Source organism: Thalassophryne amazonica, chromosome 9 (assembly GCF_902500255.1).
Source record: "Thalassophryne amazonica chromosome 9, fThaAma1.1, whole genome shotgun sequence".
NCBI lineage: Eukaryota > Metazoa > Chordata > Actinopteri > Batrachoidiformes > Batrachoididae > Thalassophryne > Thalassophryne amazonica.
Window position 1 is genome coordinate 56,909,242 of NC_047111.1, and position 21,543 is coordinate 56,930,784.

At 42.5% G+C, this 21,543-nt stretch overlaps 1 protein-coding gene across 4 annotated transcripts in view; it reads left to right on the plus strand.

Annotated features, from left to right (window-relative positions):
• The window catches only part of LOC117517161 (phosphatidylinositol-binding clathrin assembly protein-like), a 100,708-nt gene that overhangs the window by 41,926 nt on the left and 37,239 nt on the right, over nucleotides 1–21,543 (plus strand). For all 4 annotated transcript variants that reach the window (XM_034178082.1, XM_034178083.1, XM_034178084.1 and 1 more), the window contains exons 4-7: nucleotides 7,494–7,596; nucleotides 7,742–7,835; nucleotides 7,907–8,018; nucleotides 19,704–19,810. In XM_034178082.1, coding sequence (XP_034033973.1) covers nucleotides 7,494–7,596; nucleotides 7,742–7,835; nucleotides 7,907–8,018; nucleotides 19,704–19,810 — 416 coding nt within the window. The remainder of the gene's footprint in view (nucleotides 1–7,493; nucleotides 7,597–7,741; nucleotides 7,836–7,906; nucleotides 8,019–19,703; nucleotides 19,811–21,543) is intronic.

A 21,543-nucleotide genomic window follows, 5' to 3' on the forward strand; every position in this document is an offset into this window, starting at 1 on the left:
CCCAATTATCGCAATAGAAAATCGATACAGAAAACACCGCATTTCAAAAATCCTCAAGCATTTTGCGCTCTGATCTCAAGTTGGGCTGTCACGATTAGGAATTTCTGGAGACGATTAATTGTCAGACAGATAATTGCGATTGACGAATATATTGTCTATTTTTTTCCCCCCTTCTTTATATTCTACTATTGTAGTATAATTACACAACTCTGGAAGAACGTTTGGCTTCTGTGAGTGGAGAAACTGGGAATAGTGCAACATTTTTATTTTTATCTTCATTTTACATACAGTCCCAACTTTTTCTGAATTGTGGTTGTTTCTGTCGCATTTCTGAAATTGTTTCTCCTCATCAGTCACGTTTTGTGCTTAAACACTGCATTAAGCCCATATTGAACAAATAAATACCTTTGGAAAGTAACAGCTGTTAAAGTTCAGAGTTCTCACCTGCTTTTTGTGATCTGTGCATCTGAACATCACCACAGCTTCTCCATGTCAGGGTTTTTTTTTTTTTTTTGTGGCTCAGTTCATTCATATATTCTCATTTTTTAAATATGTTTTTAAAGATATTTGACCGTTTATTTCATCTCATGATCTCATAAATTCAGCATACGACGTGCACATGGTGTGAACAGGACGGTAACGGCAGAATTACACCTTTAGAGAAAGTTCAGAGAGAAGTAAAAGCAGCTTCATGTTTTGGTTTTGTTAACATGTTTACTCGGGTTAAAATCCTCTCTCTGGTCCGCGCTCGCTGCGCACTGATGGTTCTCAGACTGTAAAGTGTCACTCCTGCATTCAGGAATCTCCCTCATGCACCCCCTCCCTCGCAGTCTGCAGCCTGTTGACTCCGTGCACGCGCACACACACACAGACACACACCGACAGCTCCGCATTTTAGACGGCTTTTGAAGAAGACGGCCACTGTTTTAATCGGCCGTCTTATCCAAACGGCAGGACGGATCGCTCTTCAGCCTCCATGTTATTGTCCCGCCTTAAGACGAGAGCGAGGCTGCAGCACAATGACGTCAGATTCTGAGTTGTTTTATGCTTTGTGGATAAAATATTTAATTCACGGTAATCGCGAATATGAAAAATAATCGCGATTGACGAATATTGTAAGAATTGTGACAGCCCTAATCTCAAGTGTTTTTTTTAGACGTGTCGACACTTTTATTCACAATAATCTGCCACTCTAATATTCACGGAGCGCAGAGGCTGCCTTCAGCGAACCCAGTTGTGAGCGAGAAGGCCCAAGTCTGACCACGGTGACATCAACGGAGGTCAGGCCGCCTTCCCCGCACACCTCCACAACCAACGCGGTTTTTCCTTCCACAGAGGAGCCATGCTCCGTGAGCAGCTGAGATTCACGCTGTAGTCAACAACCCATAACCATGGAGACGCACAACGCTATGTGCACAAGTATGTCTATTATACTATAGTACAGCACTTTGCTGCCATCTACTGGAATAAAAGAGCATTACATAATCTGCCACACTATTACAGCACATACACCCGATAATGGTGATATTTGATAATTGCCCACGGCACCCCTGACGATCGATCACGGCACCCCGGTTGAGAATCACTGTGTTAGTTTAAATGAGTCAACACCCCCGAGTCACACTAACTGTCAGAATGCTCGTAGCACAGGCCGAGGGGGAGGATTAGCAGCAATCTTCCACTCCAGCTTATTAATTAATCAAAAACCCAGACAGAGCTTGAATTCATTTGAAAGCTTGACTCTTAGTCTTGTCCATCCAAATTGGAAGTCCCAAAAACCAGTTTTATTTGTTGTTATCTGTCGTCCACCTGGTCGTTACTATGAGTTTCTCTGTGAATTTTCAGACCTTTTGTCTGACTTAGTGCTTAGCTCAGATAAGATAATTATAGTGGGCGATTTTAACATCCACATAGATGCTGAGAATGACAGCCTCAGCACTGCATTTAATCTATTATTAGACTCAATTGGCTTTGCTCAAAATGTAAATGAGTCCACCCACCACTTTAATCATACTTTAGATCTTGTTTTGACTTATGGTATGGAAATTGAAGACTTAACAGTATTCCCTGAAAACCCCCTTCTGCCTGATCATTTCTTAATAACATTTACATTTACTTTAATGGACTACCCAGCAGTGGGGAATAAGTTTCATTACAGTAGAACTCTTTCGGAAAGCGCTGTAACTAGGTTTAAGGATATGATTCCTTCTTTGTTATGTTCTCCAATGCCATATACCAACACAGTGCAGAGTAGCTACCTAAACTCTGTGAGTGAGATAGATTATCTCGTCAATACATCGTTTTACATCCTCATTGAGCACAACCTTGGATGCTGTAGCTCCTCTGAAAAAGAGAGCCTTAAATCAGTGCCTGACTCCATGGTATAACTCACAAACTCGCAGCTTAAAGCAGATAACCCGTAAGTTAGAGAGGAAATGGCGTCTCACTAATTTAGAAGATCTTCACTTAGCCTGGAAAAAGAGTCTGTTGCTCTATAAAAAAGCCCTCCGTAAAGCTAGGACATCTTACTACTCATCACTAATTGAAGAAAGTAAGAACAACCCCAGGTTTCTTTTCAGCACTGTAGCCAAGCTGACAAAGAGTCAGAGCTCTATTGAGCCGAGTATTCCTTTAACTTTAACTAGTAATGACTTCATGACTTTCTTTGTTAATAAAATTTTAACTATTAGAGAAAAAATTACTCATAACCATCCCAAAGACATATCGTTATCTTTGGCTGCTTTCAGTAATGCTGGTATTTGGTTAGACTCTTTCTCTCCGATTGTTCTGTCTGAGTTATTTTCATTAGTCACTTCCTCCAAACCATCAACATGTCTATTAGACCCCATTCCTACCAGGCTGCTCAAGGAAGCCGTACCATTAATTAATGCTTCGATCTTAAATATGATCAATCTATCTTTATTAGTTGGCTATGTACCACAGGCTTTTAAGGTGGCAGTAATTAAACCATTACTTAAAAAGCCATCACTTGACCCAGGCCAATCTCCAACCTTCCTTTTCTCTCAAAAATTCTTGAAAGGGTAGTTGTAAAACAGCTAACTGATCATCTGCAGAGGAATGGTCTATTTGAAGAGTTTCAGTCAGGTTTCAGAATTCATCATAGTACAGAAATAGCATTAGTGAAGGTTACAAATGATCTTCTTATGGCCTCAGACAGTGGACTCATCTATGTGCTTGTCCTGTTAGACCTCAGTGCTGCTTTTGATACTGTTGACCATAAAATTTTATTACAGAGATTAGAGCATGCCATAGGTATTAAAGGCACTGCGCTGTGATGGTTTGAATCATATTTATCTAATAGATTACAATTTGTTCATGTAAATGGGGAGTCTTCTTCACAGACTAAGGTTAATTATGGAGTTACACAAGGTTCTGTGCTAGGACCAATTTTATTCACTTTATACATGCTTCCCTTAGGCAGTATTATTAGAAAGCATTGCTTAAATTTTCATTGTTACGCAGATGATACCCAGTTTTATCTATCCATGAAGCCAGAGGACACACACCAATTAGTTAAACTGCAGGAATGTCTTACAGACATAAAGACATGGATGACTTCTAATTTCCTGCTTTCAAATTCAGATAAAACTGACGTTATTGTACTTGGCCCTTAGAAACATGGTGTCTAACCAGATCCTTACTCTGGATGGCATTACCCTGACCTCTAGTAATACTGTGAGAAATCTTGGAGTCATTTTTGATCAGGATATGTCCTTCAATGCGCATATTAAGCAAATATGTAGGACTGCTTTTTTACATTTGCGCAATATCTCTAAAATTAGAAAGGTCTTGTCTCAGAGTGATGCTGAAAAACTAACTCATGCATTTATTTCCTCTAGGCTGGACTATTGTAATTCATTATTATCAGGTTGTCCTAAAAGTTCCCTGAAAAGCCTTCAGTTAATTCAAAATGCTGCAGCTAGAGTACTGACGGGGACTAGAAGGAGAGAGCATATTTCACCCATATTGGCCTCTCTTCATTGGCTTCCTGTTAATTATAGAATAGAATTTAAAATTATTCTTCTTACTTATAAGGTTTTGAATAATCAGGTCCCATCTTATCTTAGGGACCTCATAGTACCATATCACCCCAATAGAGCGCTTCGCTCTCAGACTGCAGGCTTACTTGTAGTTCCTAGGGTTTTTAAGTGTAGAATGGGAGGCAGAGCCTTCAGCTTTCAGGCTCCTCTCCTGTGGAACTAGCTCCCAATTCGGATCAGGGAGACAGACACCCTCTCTACTTTTAAGATTAGGCTGAAAACTTTCCTTTTTGCTAAAGCTTATAGTTATGGCTGGATCAGGTGACCCTGAACCATCCCTTAGTTATGCTGCTATAGACTTAGACTGCTGGGGGGTTCCCATGATGCACTGAGTGTTTCTTTCTCTTTTTGCTCTGTATGCACCACTCTGCATTTAATCATTAGTGATCGATCTCTGCTGTCTTCCACAGCATGTCTTTTTCCTGATTCTCTCCCCTCAGCCCCAACCAGTCCCAGCAGAAGACTGCCACTCCCTGAGCCTGGTTCTGCTGGAGGTTTCTTCCTGTTAAAAGGGAGTTTTTCCTTCCCACTGTCGCCAAGTGCTTGCTCACAGGGGGTCGTTTTGACCGTTGGGGTTTTTCTGTGATTATTGTATGGCTTTTGCCTTGCAATATAAAGCGCCTTGGGGCAACTGTTGTTGTGATTTGGCGCTATATAAATAAAATTGATTTGATTTGATGACCAGAAATTCAGTTAGTCTACTCTGGACGGGTTCAGAGATCATTCTGTTGCTGTGGGTTGTAGATGAAACAATCACACATGAAGAAGACATTAATTTTCTGTAGATGTTACGCTCTTTTTTTCCCATCCCTCCACCATGTCTCAGGTGCATAAAGTGCATAAAGTGGTCACTGTGGAGGACTCAGGCAGGTCGATAGTTTTATTATCGGTATCTGGTAGTTCCTGTGTATCTGTCAAGATGTTGCAGGGTTCTAAGTGCTTCCATGTGTGATGTGCTCTTTCTCTATATTTGATCAAGCTGACAGAGTCATTCGTACTTATAATTACAGTAACCTCGGACCTGTTGCTGCTCCTATTATCTTCAGCTCATTAATGGGTGGATCTTATGCAGGTTTCGGTCACTATGCTTCTCTTCCACTGTCATGTTCTCGTCCACCACATTTAAAAGGAACCCCGACTATAAATACATGTTTATTCTATATGACTTGTGATATTAGTAACATAACTATGGGACAAAATTTGCAAAAATAATGTCAAGTTTTATGATATTTTAATAAACTTTATTTCTACATAGGTCGCCATTGTTGTTTGTAACACAATGCATTCTGGGTAGTGACGTCAAACGGGGGCAGAGCTTCCCGTGTTTACATTACAACTAGCGGCAATTAGCAATGATGAGCTCCTCTGTTCACCCTTTTCAGTTCGAACCAGAGCGTGATCTGCAGTGTGAGGAAGAGAACTTTGAAAATACTGTCAGAAATGAAGATCAGCGCTCTGATCAAGCAAGAGTTGGCCATTGTAAGTGGTGTCTGTGTGGGGGCTGCTTGCCGATGCCGACAGAGAAAGAGAGCGTCTGCTGCTCTTTCATGTGTTTTAGTCCTATTTTCACTAGTTACTCGTGGACGAGTTTTCTTCTTGTGGGGAAATATGACGGGCACTGCATCTGGTTTAAGACGTCGTTTGTATCCAGAAACACCAACAAGCTCCCTCATTAGCTGAGGTTGATGAAAAGCCTCCAATGCATCCGCGTTGAAGTGACGTGAGCACAGCCGCGGGTCTTTCGGCAACTGCACTCGTCCACTGAAGGCTTACCTCGCTTTCTTTGTTGTCCTTAGACTGAAAATTGCATCCAAAAGCCACGCAATATGGCATTTTATCTCGGTAGAAGAACTAGCTTTAACACTGTTTTCGCTTGCATGAAAGATTTCAGAAACCTTTCCACATCATCACCCCCAGAATGCATTGCGCAGGCAAAAACATGGCGGCCGCGTTGTATTTAAATACGTGATAAATAAACGCTATTTTATATCATTCAAGACTTGTTTATGCACTTCTAACTATATATTATAATAGCAGATGTCAGTGTTTCATTTTTTTTGACAAATTTGATGTTATAGTTGGGGGTTCCTTTTAAAAACAGGTGTAGTTAGACTCAAGTCATTTTGGACCCAATCCCATTAACTTCAGGTTACTTTCAAACGAGCCCTTTATTTTTAAAAATGTATGCACAACCGGATTTGGATAGGAGGTGTGGTGAACATACTGTGTGAACACCTCTCGTGTGTATATTTTGCACCATACTGTCTGAATCACTCAGTTGTGATGCATCACTTCTTATATGCACGATCTCTTTACTTCTGAGATAAATATGGGATGAATTAACCTTTAATACTTATTTCCAAGCAGAACCCAAATGTTAGCAAAGTATACACCCTTTTTTCTGAATGATCTGTGCATTTTTGTAGTGTATTTTTATTGCTGGTGTTTTGCTGGTGCTACTCTTTTATTACTGGAATTTATTTTGTTTAGTGCTTTAATTCCTGGGGAAGCCCTACATAAATAGTCATTATTAGTAGCAAATGCAAAGTATAAATGTATATATAAGGTAAACCAGCGTATAAGCTGCTATACCTCCCAAACTAGTAAAAAAAAAAAAAAACCCAGAACTTATACTCTGGAAAATATGGTATACATCTTTGCAGTGGTATCTAAAATACTGCAAATATGCTGCTGAAAGACACCCATAGCGATTGTGATGATCTCCAACAAGTTGTTGAACACCACAGCCAGCCTGCATGCAGACGATGCTATGATCTTCACAGAATCAATGGATTTTCTGATTGCAGCGCTACAGAAGTTCAGAGAGGAGTTGGGAGTGTCATTGTTTGCAACTGATCTTCATCAGGACTGGAATAGAAAGCTTCATGACACCTTTGCAGGAGACCAACGGTCCAAGTCTCCCAGTCTTACTGTGTGGTGGTGAGCCCTGGATACTAATCAGTGACCTAAAGCAATGACTTGATGTCTTTTTGTTCAACAGAGAATTCTTGAGTACCACTGGGAAGACTGTCTCAAATGAATGGCTATTTAGGGAGACTCAGATGAGGAGTACTGCTTTCTTTATGAAGGAATGTCAACTATGACATTTTGGCCTTGTGACATACTTTGTTGTGCATTAGCTAGCACGCAAGTACCTAATTGCTGAAGATCCCAGCAATTGAAAAAAAGCCCAAAATGATGCCCGTGTTTCACCTGTGGGGGTGGCGATGCGGTTCTGCAGTGCAGCGGAAAGGGCGACGTGCAGTACCAACGTATGCTCCCAAAGTTGACTTGACCTGAGTGTGATTGAATGTGTGGGATTGCAAACTTGTGCACTCTATGTATAATAAGCGATTATGGTTTCTTAATGCTGCTTTGAAAATAAGCCAACAAGATCTGCATTTAACTCTAGTGCCCACCTCTGACCTCCAGGGTATAACATGTCAACCTTCATCAGACGCTACAGTCGCTACCTGAATGAAAAAGCCATGTCTTACAGAATAGCAGCTGTTGACCTTACCAAGATGAAGAGAGGGTAACTCATGCACACAAACACCTGTTATACTGCTCAAATCTGTAACACAAAAGAAGTAACGTTTCCTAAAACCCCTTTTCTAATCATAACAGCTGCATTTTTCCTTTGCACATGATTGTGTCCATTTATTATTTTGTCTTTCTAGGGCTGATGGTGTAATGCGCACCATGAACACAGAGAAGCTCATTAAAACGCTGCCAATCATTCAGACCCAGCTCGATGCACTGCTGGATTTCCAGGTAAACATCTGAAATCAGAACAGTGGATGTTTGGAAGCCATATTTATTGATTCCTTCTTTCTTTCTTCCAGCCAAATTCAAACGAGCTGACCAATGGTGTGATCAACACAGCTTTCATGCTGCTCTTTAAAGACTCCATACGGTTGTTTGCTGCTTATAATGAAGGGGTCATCAACATGCTGGGTAAACCACACTAACACATTTGGTATTTACTGATGTCACATGCCTGCTGCTCCACCCAGGCTCACGTTTAGGGTAAATATTTTAGGGTTCCAGCTGGTGCAAAGCAATGCATGGTGCAACAGAAGTGTCACTGGTAGTGTCCACTTGTATGCAGCTGTGCTTTTCACACCTAGCACCCATGTTTTAGACCAAGTGCCCTTTTCTGTGCAACTGTCAGTGTGTTGTTCTGTTGTTATGGTATCGCTGTGTGGAAGCACAAAGCGATTGTGTCATAGAGCACCAAAACCTGGTCTAAAGTAGAGCACATTCCATGTGTGGTATTTACACAGTACAATATTCTATATTTTGATGTGACTTATGTAAGTGGTTTCAAGAGAACTGAATTGAAAACAATTAGGGCCCCTTCACACAAGTTTGGACGAAGTGCACACTTAGTGTGCATGTCACAAGAATCGTTTGCAAGCCGTGTAATGTCGTCCCTGTCACCAATGCCTCGTACACCCGTTGCTACAACTATTTGCGCACACAAGCGCCTTAAAGACAGTGTGTGCACTGCGTGAACCCATCACACCCTCTCGCAGCAGGTGCCGGCCAAATTCCAGGTGACACGCACAAACATCTAACACCGCTTGCATGGCACTTAGAAAATGTGTGGGCAGTGGCACTCTTGGCACAACAAGAGACTGCAGACAATCACCATAGTACTGCTGTGAAATTTGCCTAAGTTCCCCACGAGTGTAACTTTGCAAACACACACACTGACACGTGGGTGTGTGTGCTCCATGCACGTGAGGTGTGGCTTCCGACAGAAGCTGCTGTGGTGATCTGTCATTCTGGACATTCCAGCTACACAACACCTACTGTGTTTGGACAGTCATGGACTAACAACTGTCTACTGTGAGGTGCGTCAATCAATCAATCAATCAATTTTTTTATATAGCGCCAAATCACAACAAACAGTTGCCCCAAGGCGCTTTATATTGTAAGGCAAGGCCATACAATAATTATGTAAAACCCCAACGGTCAAAACGACCCCCTGTGAGCAAGCACTTGGCTACAGTGGGAAGGAAAAACTCCCTTTTAACAGGAATAAACCTCCAGCAGAACCAGGCTCAGGGAGGGGCAGTCTTCTGCTGGGACTGGTTGGGGCTGAGGGAGAGAACCAGGAAAAAGACATGCTGTGGAGGGGAGCAGAGATCGATCACTAATGATTAAATGCAGAGTGGTGCATACAGAGCAAAAAGAGAAAGAAACAGTGCATCATGGGAACCCCCCAGCAGTCTACGTCTATAGCAGCATAACTAAGGGATGGTTTAGGGTCACCTGATCCAGCCCTAACTATAAGCTTTAGCAAAAAGGAAAGTTTTAAGCCTAATCTTAAAAGTAGAGAGGGTGTCTGTCTCCCTGATCTGAATTGGGAGCTGGTTCCACAGGAGAGGAGCCTGAAAGCTGAAGGCTCTGCCTCCCATTCTACTCTTACAAACCCTAGGAACTACAAGTAAGCCTGCAGTCTGAGAGCGAAGCGCTCTATTGGGGTGATATGGTACTACGAGGTCCCTAAGATAAGATGGGACCTGATTATTCAAAACCTTATAAGTAAGAAGAAGAATTTTAAATTCTATTCTAGAATTAACAGGAAGCCAATGAAGAGAGGCCAATATGGGTGAGATATGCTCTCTCCTTCTAGTCCCCGTCAGTACTCTAGCTGCAGCATTTTGAATTAACTGAAGGCTTTTTAGGGAACTTTGAGGACAACCTGATAATAATGAATTACAATAGTCCAGCCTAGAGGAAATAAATGCATGAATTAGTTTTTCAGCATCACTCTGAGACAAGACCTTTCTGATTTTAGAGATATTGCGTAAATGCAAAAAAGCAGTCCTACATATTTGTTTAATATGCGCTTTGAATGACATATCCTGATCAAAAATGACTCCAAGATTTCTCACAGTATTACTAGAGGTCAGGGTAATGCCATCCAGAGTAAGGATCTGGTTAGACACCATGTTTCTAAGATTTGTGGGGCCAAGTACAATAACTTCAGATTTATCTGAGTTTAAAAGCAGGAAATTAGAGGTCATCCATGTCTTTATGTCTGTAAGACAATCCTGCAGTTTAGCTAATTGGTGTGTGTCCTCTGGCTTCATGGATAGATAAAGCTGGGTATCATCTGTGTAACAATGAAAATTTAAGCAATACTGTCTAATAATACTGCCTAAGGGAAGCATGTATAAAGTGAATAAAATTGGTCCTAGCACAGAACCTTGTGGAACTCCATAATTAACTTTAGTCTGTGAAGAAGATTCCCCATTTACATGAACAAATTGTAATCTATTAGACAAATATGATTCAAACCACCGCAGCGCAGTGCCTTTAATACCTATGGCATGCTCTAATCTCTGTAATAAAATTTTATGGTCAACAGTATCAAAAGCAGCACTGAGGTCTAACAGAACAAGCACAGAGATGAGTCCACTGTCCGAGGCCATAAGAAGATAATTTGTAACCTTCACTAATGCTGTTTCTGTACTATGATGAATTCTAAAACCTGACTGAAACTCTTCAAATAGACCATTCCTCTGCAGATGATCAGTTAGCTGTTTTACAACTACCCTTTCAAGAATTTTTGAGAGAAAAGGAAGGTTGGAGATTGGCCTATAATTAGCTAAGATAGCTGGGTCAAGTGATGGCTTTTTAAGTAATGGTTTAATTACTGCCACCTTAAAAGCCTGTGGTACATAGCAAACTAACAAAGATAGATTGATCATATTTAAGATCGAAGCATTAAATAATGGTAGGGCTTCCTTGAGCAGCCTGGTAGGAATGGGGTCTAATAAACATGTTGATGGTTTGGATGAAGTAACTAATGAAAATAACTCAGACAGAACAATCGGAGAGAAAGAGTCTAACCAAATACCGGCATCACTGAAAGCAGCCAAAGATAACGATACGTCTTTGGGATGGTTATGAGTAATTTTTTCTCTAATAGTTAAAATTTTGTTAGCAAAGAAAGTCATGAAGTCATTACTAGTTAAAGTTAATGGAATATTCAGCTCAATAGAGCTCTGACTCTTTGTCAGCCTGGCTACAGTGCTGAAAAGAAACCTGGGGTTGTTCTTATTTTCTTCAATTAGTGATGAGTAGAAAGATGTCCTAGCTTTACGGAGGGCTTTTTTATAGCGCAACAGACTCTTTTTCCAGGCTAAGTGAAGATCTTCTAAATTAGTGAGACGCCATTTCCTCTCCAACTTACGGGTTATCTGCTTTAAGCTACGAGTTTGTGAGTTATACCACGGAGTCAGACACTTCTGATTTAAAGCTCTCTTTTTCAGAGGAGCTACAGCATCCAAAGTTGTCTTCAATGAGGATGTAAAACTATTGACGAGATACTCTATCTCCCTTACAGAGTTTAGGTAGCTACTCTGCACTGTGTTGGTATATGGCATTAGAGAACATAAAGAAGGAATCATATCCTTAGACCTAGTTACAGCGCTTTCTGAAAGACTTCTAGTGTAATGAAACTTATTCCCCACTGCTGGGTAGTCCATCAGAGTAAATGTAAATGTTATTAAGAAATGATCAGACAGAAGGGAGTTTTCAGGGAATACTGTTAAGTCTTCTATTTCCATACCATAAGTCAGAACAAGATCTAAGATATGATTAAAGTGGTGGGTGGACTCATTTACTTTTTGAGCAAAGCCAATAGAGTCTAATAATAGATTAAATGCAGTGTTGAGGCTGTCATTCTCAGCATCTGTGTGGATGTTAAAATCGCCCACTATAATTATCTTATCTGAGCTAAGCACTAAGTCAGACAAAAGGTCTGAAAATTCACAGAGAAACTCACAGTAACGACCAGGTGGACGATAGATAATAACAAATAAAACTGGTTTTTGGGACTTCCAATTTGGATGGACAAGACTAAGAGACAAGCTTTCAAATGAATTAAAGCTCTGTCTGGGTTTTTGATTAATTAATAAGCTGGAATGGAAGATTGCTGCTAATCCTCCGCCCCGGCCCGTGCTACGAGCATTCTGACAGTTAGTGTGACTCAGGGGTGTTGACTCATTTAAACTAACATATTCATCCTGCTGTAACCAGGTTTCTGTTAGGCAGAATAAATCAATATGTTGATCAATTATTATATCATTTACCAACAGGGACTTAGAAGAGAGAGACCTAATGTTTAAAAGACCACATTTAACTGTTTTAGTCTGTGGTGCAGTTGAAGGTGCTATATTATTTTTTCTTTTTGAATTTTTATGCTTAAATAGATTTTTGCTGGTTATTGGTAGTCTGGGAGCAGGCACCGTCTCTACGGGGATGGGGTAATGAGGGGATGGCAGGGGGAGAGAAGCTGCAGAGAGGTGTGTAAGACTACAACTCTGCTTCCTGGTCCCAACCCTGGATAGTCACAGTTTGGAGGATTTAAGAAAATTGGCCAGATTTCTAGAAATGAGAGCTGCTCCATCCAAAGTGGGATGGATGCCGTCTCTCCTAACAAGACCAGGTTTTCCCCAGAAGCTTTGCCAATTATCTATGAAGCCCACCTCATTTTTTGGACACCACTCAGACAGACAGCAATTCAAGGAGAACATGTGGCTAAACATGTCACTCCCGGTCCGATTGGGGAGGGGCCCAGAGAAAACTACAGAGTCCGACATTGTTTTTGCAAAGTTACACACCGATTTAATGTTAATTTTAGTGACCTCCGATTGGCGTAACCGAGTGTCATTACTGCCGACGTGAATTACAATCTTACCAAATTTACGCTTAGCCTTAGCCAGCAGTTTCAAATTTCCTTCAATGTCACCTGCTCTGGCCCCCGGAAGACAATTGACTATGGTTGCTGGTGTCGCTAACTTCACATTTCTCAAAACAGAGTCGCCAATAACCAGAGTTTGATCCTCGGCGGGTGTGTTGTCGAGTGGGGAAAAACGGTTAGAGATGTGAACGGGTTGGCGGTGTACACGGGGCTTCTGTTTAGGGCTACGCTTCCTCCTCACAGTCACCCAGTCAGCCTGCTTTCCCGACTGCTCGGGATCTGCCAGGGGGTAACTAACGGCGGCTAAGCTACCTTGGTCCGCACCGACTACAGGGGCCTGGCTAGCTGTAGAATTTTCCACGGTGCGGAGCCGAGTCTCCAATTCGCCCAGCCTGGCCTCCAAAGCTACGAATAAGCTACACTTATTACAAGTACCGTTACTGCTAAAGGAGGCCGAGGAATAACTAAACATTTCACACCCAGAGCAGAAAAGTGCGGGAGAGACAGGAGAAGCCGCCATGCTAAATCGGCTAAGAGCTAGTAGCTACGCTAAGCTAGCGGATTCCTAAAAACACGCAAAGTGAATAATGTGTAAATAATTTAGAGGTGATTCAGCAGAAGGAGTGCTTTAGTTAAGGCACGTAAAGATTACACTGGGAAACAAATCGTAATCTAGATAACTAGATCAATCTAACTGCGCAGATTAAACAGCTAACAGATACAGAAAAACACCGCTGTGCTCCGGAACAGGAAGTGATACAATACCGCAGTGAGAGCCAACCACCAGTAGAGGCTGTGTGTGTGATTGCTGTATTTACGTGGACATGAATAAAAACACATGTCACCGTGGTGGCGACAAGCTGCAGCAAGTGACTGCGCGCACAGGTGACAGACCCCCAGGTTGAAACGGACCGTCAGATCAGAACACGCAGCGGGCAATCTGACCATCACGTCACCCACGTGAGCTCTGTTCCACATGATGTGGTGTCTGTGCTGCGGCGCGCCGTCCACAAGACACGCGTGTCGGGCAGAACACGCACGCGGCCAACTGGACGCACCTGACCAGTAGATGTGGATGGATGAGATTTATTGTCATTGTCATTACAAGATCATGTGGACGTAATCTTGACATGTGCTTTGATAATATTTGTATTGCTCGCTTGATAAATGCCGTGTTTTTATATGGTGTGGGATTTAATTTTTTTTTTGTAATGCTTCCATGTCCTTCCTGATATGAGGCAGATTCCCGCAGCTTTCAAAGAATAGCTCTGTAGCTCAGTGGTAAAGTCTCTGACTGGGAATCAGAGGTTTTGAGGCATGAGTTCACGTCCCAGGTGGTGTTTTTTTTTTATTATTCCACATAAGCGGCGCGATGTGGTCCCACACGTACAAGCTGGTTTTTATTTCTTCTACATAAGTGGCAGCATATGGTGCGCTGCTCCTGTTCCTGTTCAATGGACACCGGCACATGCACGAAATTTCGCATCGGGTTCATGCACCCCTGCCTGTTGGCAAGATGTTTCGTGCGCTAATTTTGTACTGTTTCACACTGTTTTGCCATTTTCGTCCAAACTTTGCACTATGTGTGAAGGGGCCATTAAACAAAATAAAAGTAAACACTCATTTCAGTTTCAATTTAATTTCAATGCATTTCATTTATATAGCACCAAATCACAACAAAGCTGCCTCAAGGCGCTTCACACAAGTAAGGTCTAACCGTACCAACCACTAGAGCAAGCACACAGGTGACGGAAAAACTCCCTCTGACGATTTGAGGTAGAAACCTCAAGCAGACCAAACTGAAAGGGGTGACCGTCTGCTTGGGCCATGCTACCGACACAATTGACAATACAAATATACAGGGAATTCTGGGAGTCCATGCTGGTGTCCAGGACGGGACACCGGCTTGGGTAGACACGCAGGGGTGTTGTGTCCACAGATCTCATCTATTTCATAATTGCAGCTCATGGAAAAGTTCAAGAATTGACGTGACTGCTTCCCTGCTGTTTCTCCTCAACTTTGGTGGCTGCTGTCCGCTGGTGCTACCTGGTACACTGAGCCACTTTTTAAAATAGAAATGTGCGTGGCATGTCAGGTTCCTGGGGACGACAGATGACATTCTGATGGGTTTATTTCAAATTATGCCTAAAACTCCCCATTACAACTTAAGATGATAAATCCATCCCATTTGCTTCCTGTATGCACTTAATTCAATTCAGTTCAATTCATATACATCCCCAAATCAGGCTACGTTGAGACAAGAAATGGCCTAAGCAGAGGGTCACCCCTTTGATTCTGGTCTGCTTGAAGTTTCTTCCTCAACATCATCAGAGGGAGTTTTTCCTTACCACTGTCACCTGTGTGCTTGCTCTAGGGGTTGGTAAGGTTAGACCTTACTTGTGTGAAGCACCTTGAAGCAGCTTTGTTGTGATTTGGCGCTATACAAATTAAATAAATTGAAAATGAAATTGAATCCAAATGATTTACATCTGCCTAGGAAAACTGTGGACCTCATGTGTCACATGTAGTCCAAAATGAGTTGAAAATAAAGTTCCATGGTCAAAATTAAGTTTTTAAACAGTTTTGTGATTAAGACGTGTGAGAGCACTGTGATGCCACACTTTGCTGCATCCGTGGCACCGCAGAATCACCTGAAGTCCTGGATGGCAATCACCCACTCCATTCCCACATCTCTAAAATAATCATCTATCTGCCACAGGCAGGTGAAGGGTGGGCACCCCTAACACTCACACCCCATGTCAAATATATCAAGTTTGGTGGAAATTGGCCCAAGCACCGGAGAGGAGTAGCGGAATATGTTTGTCAAATTATAGTATGATGCCAGATAGAGCTGAAGCCAGTGACACCTGTGGAAGGCATGAAAAATGTTTATAACTTCACTTTTCCTCTGATGTTTTGGAAAATGGTTGTCAGGAACATAGCGCGTATGCAAACTGTATATACGAGGTCTGTTAGAAAAGTATCCGACCTTTTTATTTTTTTCAAGAACCTGATGGATTTGAATCACGTGTGCTTGCATGAGCCAACCTTGAACCTTCGTGCGCATGCGTGAATTTTTTCACGCCTGTCGATTGCGTCATTTGCTTGTAAGCAGCCTTTGTGTGAGGATGGGTGGAGTCTCTCGTCGTTTTTTCTTTGCAAGGAAATGGCAGAACGACTGGAGCAGCGCGACTGCATCAAATTTTGCCAGAAACTGGGCGATAGCCAGGTGGAAACCATTCGGATTATTCAGACGGCTTTCGGTGACGATGCTATGGGCATCACACAGATTAAGGAGCGGTACAACCGGTTTAAAGATGGTGATTAAAGATGATTTACAAAGTGAACGCTGTGGTGATGTGGGACCGTCGTGTGACTATCCGAGAAATTGCGGAAGAGGTGGACATCAGCACTTTTTCGGCACATTCCACTGTGACAGAAGATTTTGCCATGAAAACAGTTGCAGCGAAATTCATGCCGATGGCACGAAGCTGATGGCGGAACAAAAGCGCCACCGTGTTGAAGTCTCACAGGACATTTTGTGACATGCCCACCTCTTCCACAATTTCTCGGATAGTCACACGACTGAAAAGCCACCGAAAGCTGTCTGAATCTTCTGAATGGTGGAAGAGCTGGGCATGTCCCAACATGTTCTGTGAGACTTCAACACGGTGGCGCTTTTGTTCCGCCATCAGCTTCGTGCCCAAGCCATCGGCATGAATTTCGATGCAGCTGTTTTCATGGCAAAATCTTCTGTCACAGTGGAATGTGACGAAAAAGTGCTGATGTCCACCTCTTCTGCAATTTCTCGGACAGTCACACGACGGTCCTGCATCACCACAGCGTTCACTGTTATGTGCAGACGCGAGTTGAGGAGCGCGACCAGCGTCTGACTGAACCCATCGCTAAAATAACCAGAAAGCGGTTCCAAAAACAAAACATTTATTTCCCTTCTGTGCAATAATTGTGTACAACATAAATGTGCGGTTTGTCTGGCGAGGTGAAGGACGGCGCGCTCTCCAGCGCCCAAATGGGTCGAAGCCCGATGCTTCTGGACCCAAACTCACCGCCGAACACCCCCAGGTGGACACGACAAACTGACTCTGTGAAGGATGGAAAAGGTGAGGTAAGTCAACAGCTACAACAAATATCCTTCAAAGGCACACACTATCAGCAACACATTCAGGTCTGAATTTAAGCTTTATGTAAATGAGCAGCTTCTCACAACAGGTGGAGGATCATCATTCCGTACGCCACGGCAATGAGAAGCGAGCTGCACAATTCTCATCAATGTTCAAATATACTGCGTAACAAAATATCAAATTACTGTTAACACTTATTCAGACAATCATCACCTCTGCTGTGTGCTGACAGCATGTGTCCCTCACCCGTCCTCCTTCACAGGCACGATGTGTCAAACCCAGGTGCGGTCCTCAGCATCTCACAACCGAACGTCACAAGGTTGAGTTCCCGGCAATTCTGCTTGAACCACTCATGGCTTAAATGCAGAACGCCATCTCATTATCTGCTTCAGCTGAAAGTCTTTAAGTTTACACGTGAGCATCCTCCACAGGTGCAGCTAATAATGCTGATGAGGGTGAAGGACTCTTCTGCCAGCACCTTCTCCACAGACAAAAAAACAGTTTGCATACCACCTGGAGAGCAAAGAAAAGAAAACAACACAAAAACATACAGCCAAACCCCCAACACACAACAGTTCACTTTGGAAATGATCTGGTCATTTCAGCATGTTGATGGCCGACCGGAGCGCGGCGCGCTCTCCACCGTTGTGTGGCCGTCTTTAAACCGGTTGTACCGCTCCTTAATCTGTGTGATGCCCATAGCATCGTCACCGAAAGCTGTCTGAATAATCCGAATGGTTTCCACCTGGCTGTCGCCCAGTTTCTGGCAAAATTTGATGCAGTCGCGCTGCTCCAGCCGTTCCGCCATTTTCTTGCAAAGAAAAACGACGAGAGACTAGACCCATCCTCACACAAAGGATGCTTACAAGCAAATGACGCAATCGACAGGCGTGAAAAAAATCACGCATGCGCACAAAGGTTCAAGGTTGGCTCATGCAAACACACGTGCTTCAAATCATCAGGTTTTTGAAAGAAATAAAAAGGTCGAATACATTTCTAACAGACCTCGTATTACACAATGACATCATTATAGTCGGTAATTAAACAATGACACTTCAATAAGCGAGGTCACCATAGTTCTTTTACAACTCCAATTCCAATGAAGTTGGGACATTTTGTAAAATGTAAATAAAAACAGAATACAATGATTTGCAAATCCTCTTCAACCTATATTCAATTGAATACACCACAAAGACAAGATATTTAATGTTCAAACTTATAAACTTTGTTGTTTTTGTGCAAATCTTTGTTCATTTTTAAATGGATGCCAGCAACACGTTTCAAAAAAGCTGGGACAGTGGTATGTTTACCACTGTTACATCACCTTTCCTTCTAACAACACTCAATAAGCGTTTGGGAACTGAGGACACTAATTGTTGAAGCTTTGTAGGTGGAATTCTTTCCCATTCTTGCTTGATGTATGACTTCAGTTGTTCAACAATCCGGGGTCTCCATTCTCGTATTTTGCGCTTTATAATGCGCCACCCATTTTCAATGGGCGACAGGTCTGGACTGCAGGCAGGCCAGTCTAGTACCCGCACTCTTTTACTATGAAGCCACGCTGTTGTAACACGTGCAGAATGTGGCTTGGCATTGTCTTGCTGAAATAAGCAGGGACGTCCCTGAAAAAGATGTTGCTTGGATGGCAGCATGTGTTGCTCCAAAACCTGGATGTCCCTTTCAGCATTGTTGGTGCCATCACAGATGTGTAAGTTGTCCATGCCATGGACACTAACACACCCCCATACCATCACAGATGGTGGCTTTTGAACTTCGCGCTGGTAACAATCTGGATGGTCTTTTGCCTCTTTTGTCTGGAGGACACAACGTCCATGATTTCCAAAAACAATTTGAAATGTGGACTCATCAGACCACAGCAGACTTTTCCACTTTGCGGTGGTGTTTCTGGATGTTGTTGATGTATGGCTTTCGCTTTGCATGGTAGAGTTTTAACTTGCACTTGTAGATGTAGCGACGAACTGTGTTAACTGACAATGGTTTTCTGAAGTGTTCCTGAGCCCACGCGGTAAGATCCTTTACACATTGATGTTGGTTTTTAATGCAGTGCCAACTGAGGGATCGAAGGTCACGGGCATTCAGTGTTGGTTTTCTGCCTTGCTGCTTACGTGTAGAAAGTTCTCCAGATTCTCTGAATTTTCTGATTATATTATGGACTGTAGATGATGGAATCCCTAAATTCCTTGCAATTGAATGTTGAGCAACACTGTTGGACTATTTTTTCATGCAGTTGTTCACAAAGTGGTGATCCTCACTCCATCTTTGCTTGTGAACGGCTGATCATTTTGGAGATGCTCCTTTTATACTCGGTCATGACACTCACAATTAGTGTCCTCAGTTCCTAAACGCTTATTGAGTGTTGTTAGAAGGAAAGGTGATGTAACACAGTGGTAAACATACCACTGTCCCAGCTTCTTTGAAATGTGTTGCAGGCTTCCATTTCAAAATGAGCAAATATTTTCACAAAAACAATAAAGTTTATCAGTTTCAATATTAAATATCTTGTCTTTGTGGTGTATTCAGTTGAATATAGGTTGAAGAGGATTTGCAAATCATTGTATTCTGTTTTATTTACATTTCACACAACATCCCAACTTCATTGGAATTGGGGTTGTACTATATCAAGACATGAGTCTTCCACATTGGTTTACATCTAGTTTTCTGTGTTGTCTCGAACCTCTGTGAGGTGCTTAAAAACCTTTCCATCTTTTTGGGAGTGAAATGAAACTTTTGTGCTAAATCTGGTTTTCTGAATCACAGAGAAATACTTTGACATGAAGAAGAACCAGTGCAAAGAAGCTTTAGAGATCTACAAGACCTTCCTCAACAGGATGACAAAACTGTCCGAGTTCCTCAAAGTGGCCGAGGTAACGTCTGTTCGTCCTGCTGGTGCTCTGCAGGGGAAACGGAGTCAAACACCACTGGACAGGACAGGGATGTCTGTCTGGAGCATACCTCAACCGTGTCCACATTCCTTTGCCCCAATAGTAGGGGAGCTCAGATCATCCCCCTTTGCTCCTCCACCACCGCCCCATCCCCCAGAACAAAACCAAACCAGATTTTTTTAGTTACGTCAAACAACTCTAAAACACAGTGATAACGTTCACAGTAATCAATAAACGCTGGTTTCACACCAGATGTTCAAAATGACCTCCAAAGTGTTCTGTTATTATTAATTACATTTTTTGCTGCTGTGATACATTTTAGGTGCACTTTAATTGAAAACACTAGTTGGGCAGACATTTTGTACACCATTTTGAATTTAAAACTTGTATTTTATATTATGAAACATATTTATCTCAAACATATTTACTGTGACTAAAACGTTCTTCTCATGTAATATTTCAATGTGTTTTCCTAACAAAAAACAAAAAATGACATTCTAATAAGTTGATTACCGAACTAAACACCAACACAGTTGTCTTTCATACATCAGGCGAGGCATTCCATCATTTTCAAACAATTGTATGCATTTCAATATTTGTAACTGAATTTGACATATTAGATCAACACTGGAGTTGTAGCATTTCATCAGCAGGAGCGTTTCATACCTGTGTACCTTCAGGCAGGGATTCCCATCTGGCATTTTGTTCAATCTCACACTAAAATCTGAACTGACCTTCTGTTTCCGGCATTTATCTTTCTTCTAGCATTCTAACATTCTGAGGGTCACCACGGTAATCAACCTGTTTAGGTGGCCATTTTGGATGTCATCTTGAATATCGGCCCATGTCTGCGATTGTCCATGTCCACTGCCCATGAAAACATTGCACCAGACCCTTTAGACTCTCCTTGCTTTGGGGATCTCATCAACCCTACTGACATGCCCTCCGTTGAGGAGGCAGGGATGGAAGACTCAGATGAATCTGGTGCCATCACCCAAGCAGAAATCACAGAGGTCATCAAAAAACTCTTTGGTGGCAAGTCGCCAGGGGTGGACAAGATTCACCCTGAAATGTTGAAGCCTCTGGATGTTGTTGGGCTGTTATGGCTGACACTCTTATACAATGCTGCATGAACGTCAGGGACAGTACCTCTGGATTGTCAAACTGCGTAGTGGTCCCCATCTTTTAAAAAGGCGACTGGAGAGTAGGTCCAAGGAGTCATACTTCTCAGCTTCCCTGGGAAAGCCTATGCGAGAATACTAGAAAGGAGACTTAGACCGTTCGCCGAGCCCCAGATTCAGTAGGAGCAATGTGGGTACCATCCTGGTCGTGGAATGGTGGACCAGCTCTTTACTCTTGCAAGGATATTAGAAGGGTTTTGGGAGTATGACCAACCAGTCTACATGTGTTTTGTGGACTTGGAAAAGGTGTATGACCAGGTCCCTTGAGGTGTCCTCAAGGGACCTGTCCTTTGGAGGGTGCTGCAGGAGTATGTGGTACTGGAACCACTGCAATGAGTGATCCAGTCCTAAATGGAGGAGTTTAAGTATATCGGCATCTTGTTCATGAGTGGAGGCAAATTGAAGTGTGAGATCGATAGGCGGATTGGGGCTGCTTCTGATGGTTTATGGATGTTGTACTGGACTGTCGTGGTGAAGAAAGCGCTAAGCGAGAAGGCAAGACTCAATTTACCAGTTAATTTATGCTCCTATCCT